The 17,737-nt window shown below is 44.1% G+C and overlaps 1 protein-coding gene across 19 annotated transcripts in view; it reads left to right on the top strand.

The window, feature by feature from the left end:
• MARF1 (meiosis regulator and mRNA stability factor 1) overlaps positions 1-17,737 on the top strand; it is a 43,384-nt gene that overhangs the window by 8,781 nt on the left and 16,866 nt on the right. For 3 of the 19 annotated variants that reach the window (XM_005598889.4, XM_070232249.1, XM_070232244.1), the window contains exons 5-17: positions 280-506; positions 1,810-1,927; positions 2,519-2,691; positions 4,406-4,834; positions 5,018-5,175; positions 5,263-5,421; positions 9,615-9,807; positions 10,779-10,957; positions 12,134-12,214; positions 14,455-14,691; positions 14,821-14,940; positions 15,540-15,715; positions 17,403-17,623. In XM_005598889.4, the coding sequence (XP_005598946.2) occupies positions 280-506; positions 1,810-1,927; positions 2,519-2,691; positions 4,406-4,834; positions 5,018-5,175; positions 5,263-5,421; positions 9,615-9,807; positions 10,779-10,957; positions 12,134-12,214; positions 14,455-14,691; positions 14,821-14,940; positions 15,540-15,715; positions 17,403-17,623 (2,471 nt within the window). The remainder of the gene's footprint in view (positions 1-279; positions 507-1,809; positions 1,928-2,518; positions 2,692-4,405; positions 4,835-5,017; positions 5,176-5,262; positions 5,422-9,614; positions 9,808-10,778; positions 10,958-12,133; positions 12,215-14,454; positions 14,692-14,820; positions 14,941-15,539; positions 15,716-17,402; positions 17,624-17,737) is intronic. The other 16 variants (XM_001489539.6, XM_070232252.1, XM_070232248.1 and 13 more) reach the window with 8 other exon arrangements.

A 17,737-nucleotide genomic window follows, 5' to 3' on the forward strand; every position in this document is an offset into this window, starting at 1 on the left:
CGAGAATGGCTCGTGCTTTGCCGTGGGTTTATTGTGGGCTTAAAGTAACTTGACCTTTAGATTTGTTCTCTCCTAAAAATAGGAATAATCACTTAGAGATATTATGGCAACTTGGGTTGTTTGTCTTATTAGGTCAACCAATGAGGTTGGTGTCCTTAAACTTAACTTCAATCAATAATTTCGTCTTTCTACCACTAAGAACGATAGGTAGCTGCCTATTATTGTAATTTGCCGTTTCTCTTTCACTATGTGTAATTGAAAGTGTTCATATTTCTTAAGGGTCACCGGAAGTTGGACTAGCTGGACAGGTGCTAGAAAACTTACCCCCCATTGGGGTGTTTTGGGATATTGAAAACTGCTCAGTTCCCTCTGGCCGTTCAGCTACTGCTGTTGTACAGAGAATCCGTGAGAAGTTTTTTAAAGGCCACAGAGAAGCAGAATTCATCTGTGTGTGTGACATCAGTAAGGAAAACAAAGAAGTTATTCAAGAGCTGAATAATTGCCAGGTAAAAACAAAAAGAATTTTAATCTGTTATGTTAGAAGAATAAGCACATGTGATTTTTTTTTTTAAAGAATTCCAATTCAAAATTGGTTTAATAATATGCATTTGTGCTAAGGTTGCAAATGAAGGATATTAGCAGATTATTTCCAAAGTTCCAGAAATCATTTAATCATATCTGATCTTTCAATAATGCTATTTCTATGTGACTAGAGCTATACTAGTTTAACGGTTACATATGTATCGTTTCCTTTGATTTGCATAATTGCTCTGTGAACAATGGTCACAGGATTTATTATTTGAAATTTACAAATGCAACTGAAGCCCCAAGAGATTAAGCAACTTTTTAAAGATCATATGGCCAGTAAGTGGATGAACTAGAATTTCAATCCAAATTGTCTGACCTCAAAGTCTGTTCTCTTAAGCTGGAATTCAAACCCAGTTCTTCTGACTTAGACAAGTAATTCCTTTGATATGCCATATTGTTGCCTAAAATTATGTTTATATTGCTTACAAAACTAGTAAATCCTATTGTGTATTGCAGGTAGTTGAGGCATCTCTCAAAACAAACCTTTCCTCGCTTTGGAAACTGTTGCACGTGGGCCTGATCGTTATAACAAGAGTAAACACATCTTAGCTCCCTTAGGGACAGGGGTCTCTCCTCTCCTACTCCCTAACCCAGATCCTGACAGCCATAGACAATGTATAGCATAGACAAATGACATCAAATATAGCCCCAAATCTGACCGTAATCATCTGTCAAATCTCTACCAATCCAAAATTGTTGGCAAAAGCTATTAGTGAGAGCTAATATAATTTGAACTACTTCAAGTTTCACTTCCTTTTTTCTGCAAGGGGGATGGATGAGGTGCAAAAGCAGAAGGTTAGAGATGAGAGCAGGGGTAGTCATGGGGCCAGTTAATTTGTATCGAGAAGCAAATTTGAAATTACTGAGATCTGGTTGTAATTTTCTTCCATTCGTAAGTGGCAATAATAACATTAAAAGAGTTCTTTCCAGGGCCGGCCTGGTGGCGCAGCAGTTAAGTTTGTACACTCCGCTTCGGCAGCCCAGGGTTCACCAGTTCGGATCCTGGGCACAGACCTGCACACTGCTTGCCAAGCCATGCTGTGGCAGGCATCCCACATATAAAGTAGAAGAAGATGGGTGCAGATGTTAGTTCAGGGCCAATCTTCCTCAAAAAAAAAAACAAAATATTCTTTCCTCAAGGCCTATCCATTAAGATGTGGCAGAAGGTGTCGTGATCTTCTAACCTCAGCTCTTGCTCATTTGTCCTTGTTATTGATGCAGGTAACCGTTGCCCACATCAATGCTACTGCGAAGAATGCTGCTGACGATAAACTTCGCCAGAGCCTCCGAAGGTTTGCAAATACGCACACCGCCCCAGCCACTGTGGTTCTCGTGTCAAGTAAGTCTAGCGACGTCTGCTGATCTCAGCACAACTCACTGCCTGGGTATTATCACAGAAGCCAAAACGTGTTAAAGTAAAATGTGCCCCCGGAGAGGCTGAAGTGATGGGGTATATTTATGTCTCTCATCACTTACCTCTGCGAACTGTTTAGAAAAAAATCGGGTCTACGTGGATTTCTGTATTTTCTTCTTGAAACTTGAGTAAGGATTCTTGTGGGGTCACGTTGATTCAAGAAAATGTAATATATATGTTTTTTTACCCCAGGCCCAGTATTGCTAATTTTAAAAATCTAAGATCATTTCCAAAGTTGAGGCTCCCCAAAATATTAATATTTGCTCCATTTACTTCTGGAAGTAGCATGTGTCTTGGGATTCAATATAAATAAGTGGTAAAATTGTCTTACTGTATTAATTCTTCTGATACGAGAGAGGCTCCCGTTTTTAAATGGCTGGGAGGCGGGGGGACGGGGAAGCAACTTGGAATACAATCCGGCCATTCCTTCCTTCTCAGTGGGCGTCAGTGGAGTTGTCTGTCTCTGTCACGTGTTTCTAACGTTTGGGGATGGGGTGGGGTGTACCTTTCTTTCAGCTGACGTCAATTTCGCTTTGGAACTTAGTGACCTGAGACACAGGCATGGTTTCCACATAATCTTGGTCCATAAAAACCAGGCCTCAGAAGCACTGCTGCACCACGCTAACGAGCTCATCAGATTTGAAGAATTCATTTCCGACTTACCCCCCAGGTTGCCACTAAAAATGCCAGTAAGTGGGTTTGCGTTCTTTTTCCGTATTCCAACCTTAGGTTATGGAGGCTAAAGACAGCCCTCAACAAGGGGTCTCCAAGCCCAGGTGAGGCTTTTCCTTGTAGGAGACTGGCCAGATTTTGAAACGAGGCTTAGAAACCTTCAGTTCTTCTCTTACATGTACAGAGAATTGTTAAGTATGAATCTTCTTTTATTTTTTCAAAATATCATAGAGAATTGACTTGTAGGTTTACCTTACCAGCAGTCCCTTGCCAATGTCTCCAAAGCCAGCAATGTTTTGTCAGGTGGATGGAAGTAATGGAGTAAGAGTTATTATTCTTTCTGCTTCCAAGTATTATGGGTAAAGAATATGAGAATGATTTGCACCTACTGGTGTGACAGGTTGAAGAGAAATCAATGGAGTAATTGTATCATTTTTAGGCATTTAATCCTTAGGCTCCAGCGGCCTCTGAGCCTATGTTTTCTGTCGTGCACACGCACAGTTAGGAGGAGTGGTTATAGCTACACCTGTAGCCTGTTAAGCCCATGATAGGAGAACGTGAGCATATTTCCAGCAGGGTAAGCTTTTCTGATAGCCTTGATTTGGAATAAGAATGTTCGTTGCCGTGCTGAGCTGTGTTTAAGCTGTTGGGGGCATCTGTGTAACTTAAAGAAATAGTAATAATGGAGAGGAGCTGCAGTGTGGATGAAGCAGAAGAGTGGGCAGTCCCATACGTTAAATGCAGGTTTAACATAATCTAATAACTTGAGAGCTACAGAGCTCCCTTAGAAATGATCTCCTCCGACGTCCTCATCTTAGGCAGAAGGAGGTCAGCACTTAGAGAAAGGAGGCAGGTCGCTGGGAGTCACACCATTCCACTGCAGCAGAACAGAGATGGGACCCCGCTCTCCCAGTTCAAACACGGGCGCTGCTTGTCCCACTGCATCTCCAGTGCCCAACAGGCCGAGATTAAACACGTGCTGAGGACAGCCTGCAGCCTTCTGGCCCCAACAGTGACATCCACACAGGCCTTACTTCAGCCTTTGGAGCTGCTCCCCCGATCCACCTTTGTTCTTCATTATGGTTTTAGTCTTTTGGCTTTGGCTACGTTTCCTCTCTCTGCTTCTGTTTGGGACTCATTTTCTAACCTGAAGGCCTTTAAGACGAATGTAATGTTTTAGGTGAGAGATTACCCGCTTTGGAGATCCTTATTCCTTATGGTTAAGAAAAAAAAAAAAAGAGGGGCCGCCCTGGTGGTGCAGTGGTTAAGTTTGCACATTCCACCTCAGCGGCCCAGAGTTCGCCAGTTCGAATCCCAGGTGTGGACCTACACACTGCTCAACAAGCCATGCTGTGGCAGGCGTCCCACATATAAAGTAGAGGAAGATGGGCACAGATGTCAGCTCAGGGCCAGTCTTCCTCAGCAAAAAGAGGAGGATTGGCAGCAGACATTAGCACAGGGCTAATCCTCATCAAAAAAAAAGAAAAAAAAGACCTGATTATTCAGAACATTAAATCTTGCCAGTCTCATTTACTAGAGTGATAACTTAAGATACGTTTTTCTTTCTGTGTGTTCTTCAGTCTAAATAAGTTAACCTTCTCCTGTCTAAATCACTGTTACCTCCCCTCCAGTGTCATTACTTAAGTCTGGAGGTGGCTCATTGGAATTCTTACTTGGTGACTGAGCGTGCGCCCTTGAGTTAACCTGTTGTAACCTTTTCCTCTGTATCAGCAGTGCCACACTCTGCTCTATGTTTATAACCTACCAGCAAATAAAGATGGCAAGAGCATCAGCAACAGGCTCCGACGCCTGTCCGATAATTGTGGTGGGAAAGTGCTGAGCATCACAGGCTGCAGTGCAATTCTCCGCTTCATAAACCAGGATAGTGCAGAGCGGGCTCAGAAGCGCATGGAGAATGAGGATGTCTTTGGTAATAGGATCATTGTGTCATTCACTCCAAAAAATAGAGAACTCTGTGAAACAAAGAGTTCCAATGCACTTACCGATAAGGTGAAGTCTCCAAAAAAACTTAAGAATCCCAAACTGTGCCTCGTCAAAGATGCAAGCGAACAGCCTGCCAGTGCCAGAGCCACGCCTGGAAAAGGGTCGCAGGCCAATTCGGGATCTGCCACCAAAAACACAAATGTGAAAAGTTTACAGGTAATCTTGAGACCTCTTGCTCTCTGAAGTTTATGGTAGGTTTCATAGGCTGTGTTTTATATGCCCACTTGGCTTTCGGTGTGTCCTTTTTCGATGATCCTCAAAGTCAAGTGTTTTCTGGACGGGGTCGGACACGTCTTGGGTACTTACATTTTAAACTCCACCGTACTTGTCTCTCTGAAGGAGCTGTGCCGCCTGGAGTCGAAGACTGGTGTTAGAATCAGTGAGCCCCAGCAAGGTACCCCGAGGCTGGTGGCACCTCCTCACAGAACCCCGAGTGCCACCGCACCCACACCTAAGAGCTCGGGCCTGGCAGAATCTGTTTACAAAAGCAATCCGAAGTAGGTGAAATCGCTCTTCCTCGTGGTTGCTTCTCTAAGGTGAAGGAAAACCAATGACCGTTCACCTTCGATTTTTCCCTCTGTTAGAAAAGAGAGCCTCAGTGCCCGAAGTGTCAGCAGTTCTCCTGTAGAGAAAAAAGATCAAGAGGAGACTGCGTTCCAAGTGAGTTACCCATCGGCTTTTAGCAAGCTGATTGCATCGAGGCAAGTCGGTCCTCTGCTCGCGCCTCAGTCTTGGGCTTCTCGGTAAGTCCAGCTGCTTGATTTATGGGGTGGATCCGTGCAGTAGAAAGGATATCACAATAATATGTCTGTTTAAGGGAATCCAGGCAGTGGAGAAGCACATAAAGTAAAGGAAGCTATTCACCCCTCCTCCGCCTGCCCCCTTTCCTCAGGTAATCCCAGCTGACACCTAGGGGCAGCGCTTCTCACCATTTCTCCCTCTTGGCAAGCAGAGGTCAGAGAGAGAAGCATGTCCTGACCAAGGATGGGAGGCGCATTACCATTTCCTCATCACTTCATCGTGTTGAGGAAAAAGCCCAAACTGGATGTGACTTGGTTATTCTTTTTTTTTTTTTTTTAATTAATGTTATGATAGATTACAACCTTGTGAGATTTCAGTTGTACATTTTTGTTAGTCATGTTGTGGGTACACCACTTCCCCCTCCGTACCCTCCCCCCACCCCCCCTTTTCCCTGGTAACCACCAATCAGGTCTCCTTATCAGTATACTAATTTCCACCTATGAGTGGAGTCATATAGAGTTCGTCTTTCTCTGACTGGCTTATTTCGCTTAACATAATACCCTCGAGGTCCATCCACGTTGTTGTGAATGGGCCAATTTTGTCTTTTTTTTTTGGCTGAGTAGTATTCCATTGTGTCTATATACCACATCTTCTTTATCCAATCATCAGTTTCTGGGCATGTAGGCTGGTTCCACGTCTTGGCTATTGTAAATAATGCTGCGATGAACATAGGGGTGCAACGGACTCTTGATATTTCTGATATCAGGTTCTTAGGATAGATACCCAGTAATGGGATGGCTGGGTCATAGGGTATTTCTATTTTTAACTTTTTGAGAAATCTCCATACTGTTTTCCATAGTGGCTGTACCAGTTTGCATTCCCACCAACAGTGTATGAGGGTTCCTTTTTCTCCACAACCTCTCCAACATTTGTCACTCTTGGTTTTGGATGTTTTTGCCAATCTAACGGGTATAAGGTGATATCTTAGTGTAGTTTTGATTTGTATTTCCCTGATGATTAGCGATGATGAACATCTTTTCATGTGTCTATTGGCCATATTCATATCTTCTTTTGAGAAATGTCTGTTCATGTCCTCTGCCCATTTTTTGATCGGGTTGTTTGTTTTTTTGTTGTTAAGCAGTGTGAGTTCTTTGTATATTATGGAGATTAACCCTTTGTCAGATAAGTGGCTTGTAAATATTTTTTCCCAATTAGTGAGCTGTTTTTTAGTTTCAATCCTGTTTTCCCTTGCCTTGAAGAAGCTCTTTAGTCTGATGAAGTCCCATTTGTTTATTCTTTCTATTGTTTCCCTCAACTGAGGAGTTACAGTGTCCGAAAAGATTCTTTTGAAACTGATGTCAAAGAGTGTACTGCCTATATTCTCTTCCAAAAGACTTATTGTCTCAGGCCTAATCTTTAGGTCTTTGATCCATTTTGAGTTTATTTTGGTGTGTGGTGAAAAAGAATGGTCAATTTTCAATCTTTTGCATGTGGCTGTCCAGTTTTCCCAGCACCATTTGTTGAAGAGACTTTCTTTTCTCCATTGTAGGTCCTCTGCTCCTTTGTCGAAGATTAGCTGTCCATAGATGTGTGGTTTTATCTCTGGGCTTTCAATTCTGTTCCATTGATCTGTGGACCTGTTTTTGTACCAGTACCATGCTGTTTTGATCACTGTAGCTTTGTAGTATGTTTTGAAATCGGGGATTGTGATTCCGCCGGCTTTGTTTTTCTTGCTCAGGATTGCTTTAGCAATTCGCGGTCTTTTGTTGCCCCATATGAATTTTAGGATTGTTTGTTCAATTTCTCTGAAGAATGTTCTTGGGATTCTGATTGGGATAGCATTGAATCTGTATATTGCTTTAGGTAGTATGGACATTTTAACTATGTTTATTCTTCCAATCCATGTGCAAGGAATGTCTTTCCATCTCTTTATGTCATCGCCAATTTCTTTCAAGAAAGTCTTGTAGTTTTCCTTGTATAGATCCTTCACTTCCTTGGTTAAGTTTATCCCAAGGTATTTTATTCTTTTCGTTGCGATTGTGAATGGGATTGAGTTCTTGAGTTCTTTTTCTGTTAGTTCATTGTTAGTGTATAGAAATGCTACTGATTTATGCACGTTAATTTTATACCCTGCTACTTTGCTGTAGTTGTTGATTATTTCTAATAGTTTTTCTGTGGATTCTTTGGGGTTTTTTATATATAAGATCATGTCGTCTGCAAACAACGAGAGTTTTACTTCTTCGTTACCTATTTGGATTCCTTTTATTTCTTTTTCCTGCCGAATTGCTCTGGCCAGCACCTCCAGTGCTATGTTGAATAGGAGTGGTGAAAGTGGGCACCCTTGTCTTGTTCCTGTCCTCAGAGGGATGGCTTTCAGTTTTTGTCCATTGAGTATGATGTTGGCTGTGGGTCTATCATATATGGCCTTTATTATGTTGAGGTACTTTCCTTCTATACCCATTTTACTGAGGGTTTTTATCATAAATGGGTGTTGGATCTTGTCGAATGCTTTCTCTGCATCTATTGAGATGATCATGTGGTTTTTGTTTTTCATTTTGTTGATGTAGTGTATCACGTTGATTGACTTGCGGATGTTGAACCATCCCTGTGTCCCTGGTATAAATCCCACTTGATCATGGTGTATAATCTTTTTGATGTATTGCTGTAATCGGTTTGCCAAAATTTTGTTGAGGATTTTTGCATCTATGTTCATCAGTGATATCGGCCTGTAGTTCTCCTTCTTTGTGTTGTCCTTGTCAGGTTTGGGGATCAGAGTGATGTTGGCTTCATAGAATGTGTTAGGGAGTTCTCCATCTTTCTCAATTTTCTGGAACAGTTTGAGGAGAATAGGTATTAAGTCTTCTTTGAATGTTTGGTAGAATTCTCCAGAGAAGCCGTCTGGTCCTGGACTCTTGTTTTTGGGGAGGTTTTTGATTACCGTTTCTATTTCCTTACTTGTGATTGGCCTATTCAGATTCCCCATTTCTTCCTGATTCAGTTTGGGGAGATTGTAGGAGTCTAGGAATTTGTCCATTTCTTTGTGACTTGGTTATTCTTATTCACAGGGTAATTCTCGGAAGCTGTTTGAGAAGTCAGGGCCTCTGTAAGCCACTGTGATGACCTATATAACACTTGTCTAAGCTTTCTAAACTCACACTGTGTCGTTCCGGAGCCTTGGAAGACAGAGGGGCCATCAGGCCGCGTTGCCTCCTGTGAGCGCTTTCTGGCGTTGTCTTGTTCTCCAGAGCTGGTGAAGGCTTCGTATGGGCAGTGGCTTTGAACCTGTCAAATTATGTCTAAAAATGCCCGTGAAAGTTTCCCGTACGTGGAGAAGGACTGTAGCACGTGAGCAGGAATGTCTGGCTTGTTCAGCGCTGGGGGAGATTAAATGACTTACGTTGGTGTCACAATCCAATGTCCTAAGAATAAATGCCCAAAGCAGAAAATTAGTTCATCAGACCTGCCTGTAATTTCTGCCTTTAGCTTAAATGATCCAATGAAAGAGTATTTGATACTAAGGAATTTATTCGTTGTTAATGAAGCGTCAACCGATAGTACCTTTGACAGTAAGTCTAAATCAGCGTACTAGTCCCCCTTATCTGTGGTGTCACTTTCCGAGATTTCAGTTACCCGTGGTCAGACACAGCCTGAAAATATTAAATGGAAAATTCCAGAAATAAACAATTCATAAGTTTTCAAATGTTCCCCATTCTGAGTAGGCTGATGAAATCTCGCACCGTCTTGCTCCATCCCGCCCGGGATTTGAATTCTCCTTTTGTCCAGCATACCCACACTGTATACGCTTCCTGCCTGTCGGTCACTTAGTCACTGTCTCAGTTATCAGTATATCGTTATAATTGTCCTGTTTTATTGTTAGTTATTGTTGTTAATCTCTTACTGTGCGTAATTTATGAATTAAACTTTATCATAGGTATGTATGAATGGGAAAAAGCACAGTATGTATAGGATTCGGTACTCCCCATGGTTTTGGCATCCACTGGGGGTCTTGGAACTTATCCCCCACGGATAAGCAGGGACTACTGTGTGTTTAAGATAAAAACACATTTGAAAACCAAATGTTAGTTTGGTTGTATTGTGGAAAGCTATTTCTATGTATAGCTTTAAACAAAGCCTAAGTGATATAAACTAAATCAATAGAGTTGTTAAGAAATTGTCTCCATGTGTATGTTTTAAGCAGGAGTATGTCTCCAAACCTTTTAAACAGAGCATCCCCACTTGCTTTCAACACTGCAAATTCGGGCGTTGGTGCCGACTGCCCAGACCCATTTGCCAACGGTGCTGACATCCAGATCAGCAACATAGACTACAGATTATCCCGGAAGGAGCTGCAGCAGCTCGTGCAGGAGGCCTTCTCCAGGCACGGCAAGGTAACCAGCCCCTCTCGTCCTTGCCTTCGTTTTGCCCTTTGCTGGCACGTCAGGTCGAGAGAATGTAATTCAACATGCATAACCACAGCCAGGACGTGAGTGTTACTGAACCAGTTTGAATCCTTCCTTTTTCACCTGTTCTGCTCGTGGTGCTGCTGTCCGTCCAGTTCTCAGGCACAGCCCCAGAGAGCAAGAAGCTGAGCAGAGAAGCACCTGTGGTCACGGGCAGAGACTTAAATGGCACTGTGGGAAATAAAACACTGATAGTTTCCGTTAGCTCTGCCTCCTAAAATACGGAAATAGGATTCTAAAATAACATTGCCTGTTTTTGTTAATATCTTTCTGTATGTGATTCCGTTTTTAGGTGCAGTTTGCTAAAAATGCACCTCTCCCACATTCTTTTTTTCATTTCTTTTTTCTTTTTTTCTTTCTTTCTTTAATTTTTTTTCCTTTTTCTCCCCAAAGTCCCCCGGTACATAGTTGTATATTCTTCGTTGTGGGTCCTTCTAGTTGTGGCATGTGGGACGCTGCCTCAGCGTGGTTTGATGAGCAGTGCCATGTCCGCGCCCAGGATTCGAACCGACGAAACAGTGGGCCGCCTGCAGTGGAGCGTGCGAACTTAACCACTCGGCCACGGGACCAGCCCCTCCCAGATTCTTAACATGGCTATGCCCCAGGTTTTTGCAGGGTCTGGAGAGTACCCCAAAGACTCCTCGCGTGTGTTGGCCCCTGAGCCTCCCTCAGAGAGCTCTGTGGGCCCTGGCGCACAGGCAGGCCAGGCCAGTGTCACGTGCCTGAAGGTCACCCGTTGCAGGTCACTTAGATTCTGGTTGGCAGACCTGCAGAGTTCAGACCAGTCCCCTCCCGGAAGCACTGACATCCACAAGCATGGTCCCTCTGATTCTCCTTCAGTTCTAAGATGACGAGGTTCTCAATAGACAAAGCGTTCCATTGCCTTTTTACTGCTGCAGGTGAAGAGTGTTGAGCTCAGCCCGCATACGGATTATCAGCTCAAGGCTGTTGTTCAGATGGAAAATTTACAAGAAGCCATCAGCGCGGTGAACGGCCTCCACAGATACAAAATTGGCAGCAAGAAGATCCTGGTCTCACTGGCCACGGGAGCCGCTAATAAATCACTCTCTTTACTGAGGTAAAAACAAGCAAACAGTTTATTTCAGGAAATAACATTTTGGCCCAGGAAAAATTTTGAAAATAATAAAAAGAGATTTTATCACATTTCCAACCGTCTTTGATGATTACATAAGCAATCATACTTAATGCTTTATGGGTAGAGTTAGAAATATGCTAGAACTTAGAAATAATACGTGAGAAATAAGCTAATTAGAGTAATTTGACTGTGGTTCAAGTCAGTAATCAAAGGTGAAGTGCAGCTCAGACTTGGCAGGCACTTAGGAGTAAAATAATACGCCACATCCAGAGCAGGTTCCAAAAATAGCAGACCTCTGTAATAAAAGTGCAGAAGCCTGGAAAGTCTGAAATATTACCTTCCAATCTTAGTAGAAGACAGATTTGCCTATAAAGGCTAGCTCTACAGAGCTCCAAGCTGTCGACTTGCAGATGCATCCTTAATGTCAGATAGACACCCGCCCGATAAGTCCACGTTACGACTACGCCCATCTTAGGAATCCGGTGGTGATTTTATTCATAACACAGTTTGATTCCTCTCTCTTCTCCCTGTTTTAGGGGGAACTAGTAAACAGGACTCACTCCTGAATATCTGGGCTCTCAGAGATCTTTTCTCTGACGTGTACTTCACCGTTATTTTAAATTATGGGTTTTTTTCCCCTAGAATAAAAATGATACTCATTGAAGAAACTTTGGAAAGTTAGAGACATAGAAGCGGGGGAGGAAAAGTCATCCATAACCCTATGGCTCAAAGCCAGTCACTCTTAACAGCTCGGCTTTTCATTTTCCCTTTGAGTGTTTGTGGGTGCCTTTTTGTTTTTGAAAACCATAGTTGAGATGTCATATTCTCTTGGAGACGGCCAGGGCGCTCTGCCTCTTGCTGTGCGTTAACAAGGTGTTTTTCTCACTGTAGTCAGTGTCTTTCTGATCAGGTATGGAAAGCCCCGTGCTCGAGTCTGATAGAAATCCCAGTGTGTGACTTAGTATTCTTTAACTGCCTTGTCCCTAAAAGGTCCTTTCTTTAAGTTTTTCTGGAAAATAAATTCTGACATATCAGAAACTGGTAAATTTGGTTTGCGTATACATTCTGTTAATCAATTTTATGGACTGTTTTTAAAATATAACTTGGAATGGAGAGGAAGTCATCTGTTCTCTAATTGATTAAAATTTTGTCTTACAGTGCAGAAACAATGTCAATTCTTCAGGATGCTCCCGCCTGTTGTCTGCCTCTTTTTAAATTTACAGATATCTATGAAAAAAAGTAAGTTAGGTTTATTTTTTTTCATTGATCCAGTCAACACTGGTTGGGGATTTCTGTGCGTAAAACTGTGGTAGCAACTCTTAAGAGACTTCTAGCCTGGCGGGGGAAATGAGACAGAGACAATGGTGTTCAGATTTAAATTCTGGTTTTAAAATACATTTTTAAAACTTCTTTCATATTTAGCAAATTCAGGCCTCAGTCCCCAAAGCTGTCCTTTCGCTTTTTCCAGTTGACTGATTAGTTTTGTTATTCGCTGAGTGAGCCTTTTTGAGCGTCTCTAGACTGTAAGGATGCCGGGCACTGGATCTGACCTGACACCGTATCTTCCATACCCAGTGCTTAGTGCATGCTCAGCGAGTGTTAGTGGAAAGAAAGGCTGAGGCTCTGCGGAGAATGCAGCCCTGGGAAGACACAGCCCTTGTCCTTGAGGAGTTATGTCTTGAGGAGAAGAGAAAACACTCAAATAATTTAGAACAAAGAAAACTGTCATTAAAAAGGAGTGGAAAGGAAAAAACTCTTTCAGGAAGTAGAGGATGGAAGGAACCGGAAGCTTGACCATTCTTTCGTGGATAATGGGAGCCATGGAAGTATTGGAGGAGTGAGGGGAGGGTCAAGGTGTGGTGGTGGAGCCACACCGCAGGGAGACTTCTGGGGGCGGCAGCGTCTGAGATGGAACGAACAGGGGAGGGAAGGAGGCGGAAGAGGGCAGGTGCTGCGCCAGTCCCGCCTCTCAGCAGCTGCTCTTGGAACAGAAGGAACCAGATACCACGGAAGTTTCCAACTGGTGAAACAGGCCTTAGGAACTAGTTTTATGTGGCAGGCAAAGTAAAAAGTGGGGTCAGTTTGATTTTGCATTTTTTGCTCTAGATGACGGGGAGGATGGTTGTATGGTTAAAGTAAAAGTAGGGAAATGAAGAGAGTGTGTGTAGGAGGTACAATGAGTTTTTGATCTGGTTTTGGACATAGGAGTTTTAGGGGGCTCTTGGAATATTTGGCTAGATAGTTCACGTGATCTTCTGCACATTCAGAGTCTCCCTCAGGAAAGAAGATATGGCAGTTATTTGCCTAGAGGTGATCATGAAAGATGAGCGAGCAGATAAGATCAGAGGAGAGGGAGGAGAAACAGAAGGACAGACCTGGATGGAATGCCACCAGGGACAGGAAGTGGGTGAGAACCCAGAAGTGAGGGTGTTGTCAGGAATCGGGGAGTGGCCTGCAACATTGAGGGGACTGAGGCTGTGCTGTGAGATTAGGGGGAGGAGGAGGCCGCTGGAGACTGAGAGCCGTCTCTAAAGAGTCCTGTGGATAAAATCTTGGAGGGAATGGGTGACAGACTAGATGGTGAAACAGCTGACGCGACTCCTGGGAGACCAGCTGTTTTCCTTACAGGGAAGACAGGAGAGCACAAGACTGAGGGTGAGAGCCCAAGACTGAGGGTGAGAGCCCGAGGGAGAATGTGTGTCTGCAGGAGCAGGACAGCCTGAGTGAGGGGGAGAGGACATGAGACTGGTTCTAGTGGAGAGGAAATCTGAGCGTGTCTGTAGGGCACTGGGAACACCATTGGAGCAGCTAGCTTTTAATGAGCACTTACCATGTGCCAAGCCCTCCATACATAATCACACTGAATCCACACATCAACCCTGTGAGGTTGGTGTCATCACCCCATTTTATAGAAGGGAATGCTGAGGCCCAGATTGGTTATGTAACGTGTCTGAGGTCACACAGATTGAGCCAGGATGTGTGCTCAAATCTGTCTGCCTTCAGAGCCTGTGCCTTTAAGCTTCAAGTGTGAAAGACACGAGTCAGGGGAGTGACTGAGGAGTACAATCTCAGAGGAAGTGTGGGTCACGAGGCTAAGGCACAGGTTAGGCGGGGGTAGGTGGAAAGGAATATACCTCTTGAGGGTGGAGAGCAGAGACGATGAGAGGTAATAGGGATTTGGAAGTGAAGGGGAGCCAAGTTGAACGAGGTCATATCACGTAGCTTTCCATCTCAGAAAATTAGGTGAGCTCATTTACAGAATGATATAATCATTGTCATGGGCAGTGTGCCAAAGGCGACTTGAAGGAGTGCCAAGCCTCTCTGGTTCCGTAGTGAATGAATTTATAGAATTATTCCAGTTTTACTTTCGAAGAGACAGAGAAGCTATTCTTGGTTACAGCCCTTTATTTAAACAGGGCAGGTGTTTCTGTGTAATCAAAGAAAAGTGTTCTAAGCATCTCTCTGTTCCTTGCTTTCAGGTTTGGACACAAGTTGAATGTGTCCGATTTATATAAATTAACAGACACGGTTGCCATCCGGGAACAAGGAAACGGAAGACTGGTGTGTCTCTTACCCAGCAGTCAAGCCCGACAGAGCCCCTTGGGGTCTTCCCAGTCGCACGATGGCTCCTCAACGAATTGCAGCCCAATTATATTTGAAGAGTTGGAATATCATGAACCTGTCTGCAGGCAGCATTGTCCCAATAAGGATTTCAGGTAGAACGCTCAGTTCACTTTAGGAATAACCCTTTTGTGGAGGGTCGTGGAATATCTGTTAGAATTACCTTGCGAGTGTTTCAGATCGCTGAGAAATGTCAGCTAACTGTTTTGTTCTCTTTTCTGCAGTGAACATGAATTTGACCCAGACTCCTATAAGATTCCTTTTGTGATTGTCTCTTTGAAGACGTTTGCGCCCCAGGTTCATAGTCTTCTGCAGACACACGAGGGCACTGTGCCTTTATTAAGGTGAACACGTCAAAGCCATTGTGATACGATGCCTTAGTTGTCCCCTCTGTAGAGAGTCTGCCCTCTGCCCACACCTCTCCCCAAGTATTGTAGAATGCTTCGTCCTCCATTTGAGCCTTGCTAACAATTCGTCTATCTGAAATGGGATTCATTGATTCAGTACTTCAACAGAAACATTTATGCTGCATTTTAGAAACATACATAGGAATAGGACAGTTTCTTTTCCACAGAGACAAGATGATTACAAGTGCTATACTGGAAGTCTGCACACGTGCTACAATAGTGTACACAGCCTCAGGTAGTGGTAGACTGCACAATTTGGGAGCGAAAGGCATTCCTCAGAAGTCCATTGACCACTCATGGGCCACGTGGTAGATCGGATCCAGGGGCCACTACAGGACTAAGGTGCCTTAAGGCCGCCGATACGGTAAAGCAGATAGAGAAATGCCCAGTGGTTGCCTCCCTGGGACCCTCAGTTTCCTCCAGATCGTGGGCATTTGAACAGAAATGAGTCGTAGTGGACACATCCACGTAAAGCTTTGTTTAGCAGGCGTTTCGCTTTTCCATCCTTTCAGTTAACCTTTTGCTTTCCACTTCAGCTTTCCAGATTGTCACGCCGCAGAGTTCGGTGAACTGGAGGTAGTGCAGGAAAACCAAGGGGGTGTCCCCTTAGAGCACCTCATCACCTGTGTTCCAGGTGTGCACATTGCCACCGCGCAGAATGGCGTCAAAGTGGTTAAGTGGATTCACAACAAGCCCCCTCCTCCCAACACAGGTGGGTGTCAGGATTGTTCCTGCTCAGCCGCGTCTCCTGCCCGTGGAGGCTGTTGGCTTTCGTCTCAGCAGCAGCACCATTCGCCAAGCGCAGAGCGCCAGGGGGGTCTCTTCTGACCTTTTAACGACTCTGTAAGCTGCTGAAGGTTTGGCAGAGCTAGACTTTTTGGCAGTATTAGCATAAGTCATGTAAAATTTAAAACCCGAATTCCTCAGTTATCAATCTCTTTAGCTACCTAATTTTCTGAAGCTTTTTGACAATTTGGCTGGCCTTTAAAGAATAGTTCCAAGTATTTGAAGGAAATATCTCTGAATGCGATTTACCTTGACGTTCATTTTGGTCAACATTTCTGACTTTGATAAATGTGAAAAGAGATTTGACTCTCAAGGACCAGGACATTTGAACCCCGATTTGGGTGAGTTTCTGGGTTCTGGGCATCCCCGAGTTACAGGTAGCTAGTGCTGCTGTGGGAACAGCACTGTAAATGGCGGCCTTCATCTCGAAGCTCCCTTCTCTTTGGCCCCAGCACTGCCTCCTTTTCTGCTCCCACTTCCCCCTGCCCTACGGGAAGAAAGGTCAGGATAAGCAGGAGCTCTGTTTGTCCCAGGGCTTCTTACCCACCTCCCCCTGCTTTTCCCCTCCGTCCGCTCCAGGGCTGCACGTTACGCTGCCCCCTCCTCTCTCTTCCGCTGTGTCGTTAGCCCACTTGGTGTTAGAGCTGTCCAGTGGATTCCGACTCCTACTGACCATGTGGACAGCAGGGCGGAACCCTACCTGGTCTTTTCGCGCCATTCTCTCACTTCTGGTGCTACATCAGATGATGCTCTGCTGCTATTCATGGGGTTTCATGGTCACTTCTTCTGAAAGTGGGTGGCCAGGTCCTTCTTCCTAGTGTCTCTTAGTCTGGAAGCTCCACTGAAACTTGTCCACCATGGATCACCCTGCTAGTATTTGAAATACCAGTGGCATAGCTTTCAGCATCACAGCAACACGCAGCTGCCACCGTGTGACAACCGACAGACGGGTGGTATGGTCCCCTGACTGGAAAATGAACCTGGGCTGTGGCAATGAGAGCACCGAATATTAACAACTAGACCACCAATTAGCCTACTAGTCCCTTACAAAGGTTTCCATCTGATTATTTATACTTTTATGAAAACTTCTTAATTATATGAACATTCAAGATAAATGTGAAAACTTGTTTCTTGGGTTTCTGTCATACTAGTTTTACATTATTCCTTTCTGTGGTTTCCTGGGCAACATTGTCAGCTGCTCTGGGGTTAATTAGGCTCTTCTGGGCTACCTGCTTGATGGCCATTTATGACTTTGTTTCTGTGGGAAAGTACGTTCCACGTGACCAAGTTACAAATGGATCTTTGCAATACAACCAGTTTATAAGCTGGAAACTTCCTGTGTATTTTCCCTTCTGCTTCAAGTTAACACTGTGGTGAGCTATGCTTTACTTTGGCTACTTGACCTCAGGAAGTAGTGAGGACGCATTTGTCGGCCTGTAAATAAGTTGGGCTAGGTGGTTGATTACAGGGGACCCAAGTGGGGAAGGCGAGAAGTAAGGTGGCTTTTGGTCTCGTCTGCTTGGTCTTGATTGAGCTGAGGCGAGGGCGTGTTTTCTGGTGAAATCATGCTTTGTATCTTATTGCGTGTTCTCTTTCTCTCCCCACACGTCTAGACCCTTGGCTTCTGCGTTCTAAAAGTCCTGTAGGTAACCCCCAGCTGATCCAGTTCAGTAGGGAAGTGATTGACTTACTGAAGAACCAGCCATCCTGCGTCATACCAATTAGTAATTTCATCCCGTCTTATCACCATCACTTTGCAAAGCAATGCCGGGTATCAGACTACGGCTATTCCAAGCTGATTGAGTTATTAGAAGCAGTGCCTCATGTCTTGCAGGTAAGGAATGCTGAGAGATTGTTTGTTTACAGATGGAAATGTTCCTCCATGATTTTGGCCACCCCAGCCAGAGAAATAGGATAGCTAGTAACCTAATTAATGCCTAAGAAGGCA

The sequence above is a fragment of the Equus caballus genome, chromosome 13 (assembly GCF_041296265.1).
Source record: "Equus caballus isolate H_3958 breed thoroughbred chromosome 13, TB-T2T, whole genome shotgun sequence".
Taxonomy (NCBI): domain Eukaryota; kingdom Metazoa; phylum Chordata; class Mammalia; order Perissodactyla; family Equidae; genus Equus; species Equus caballus.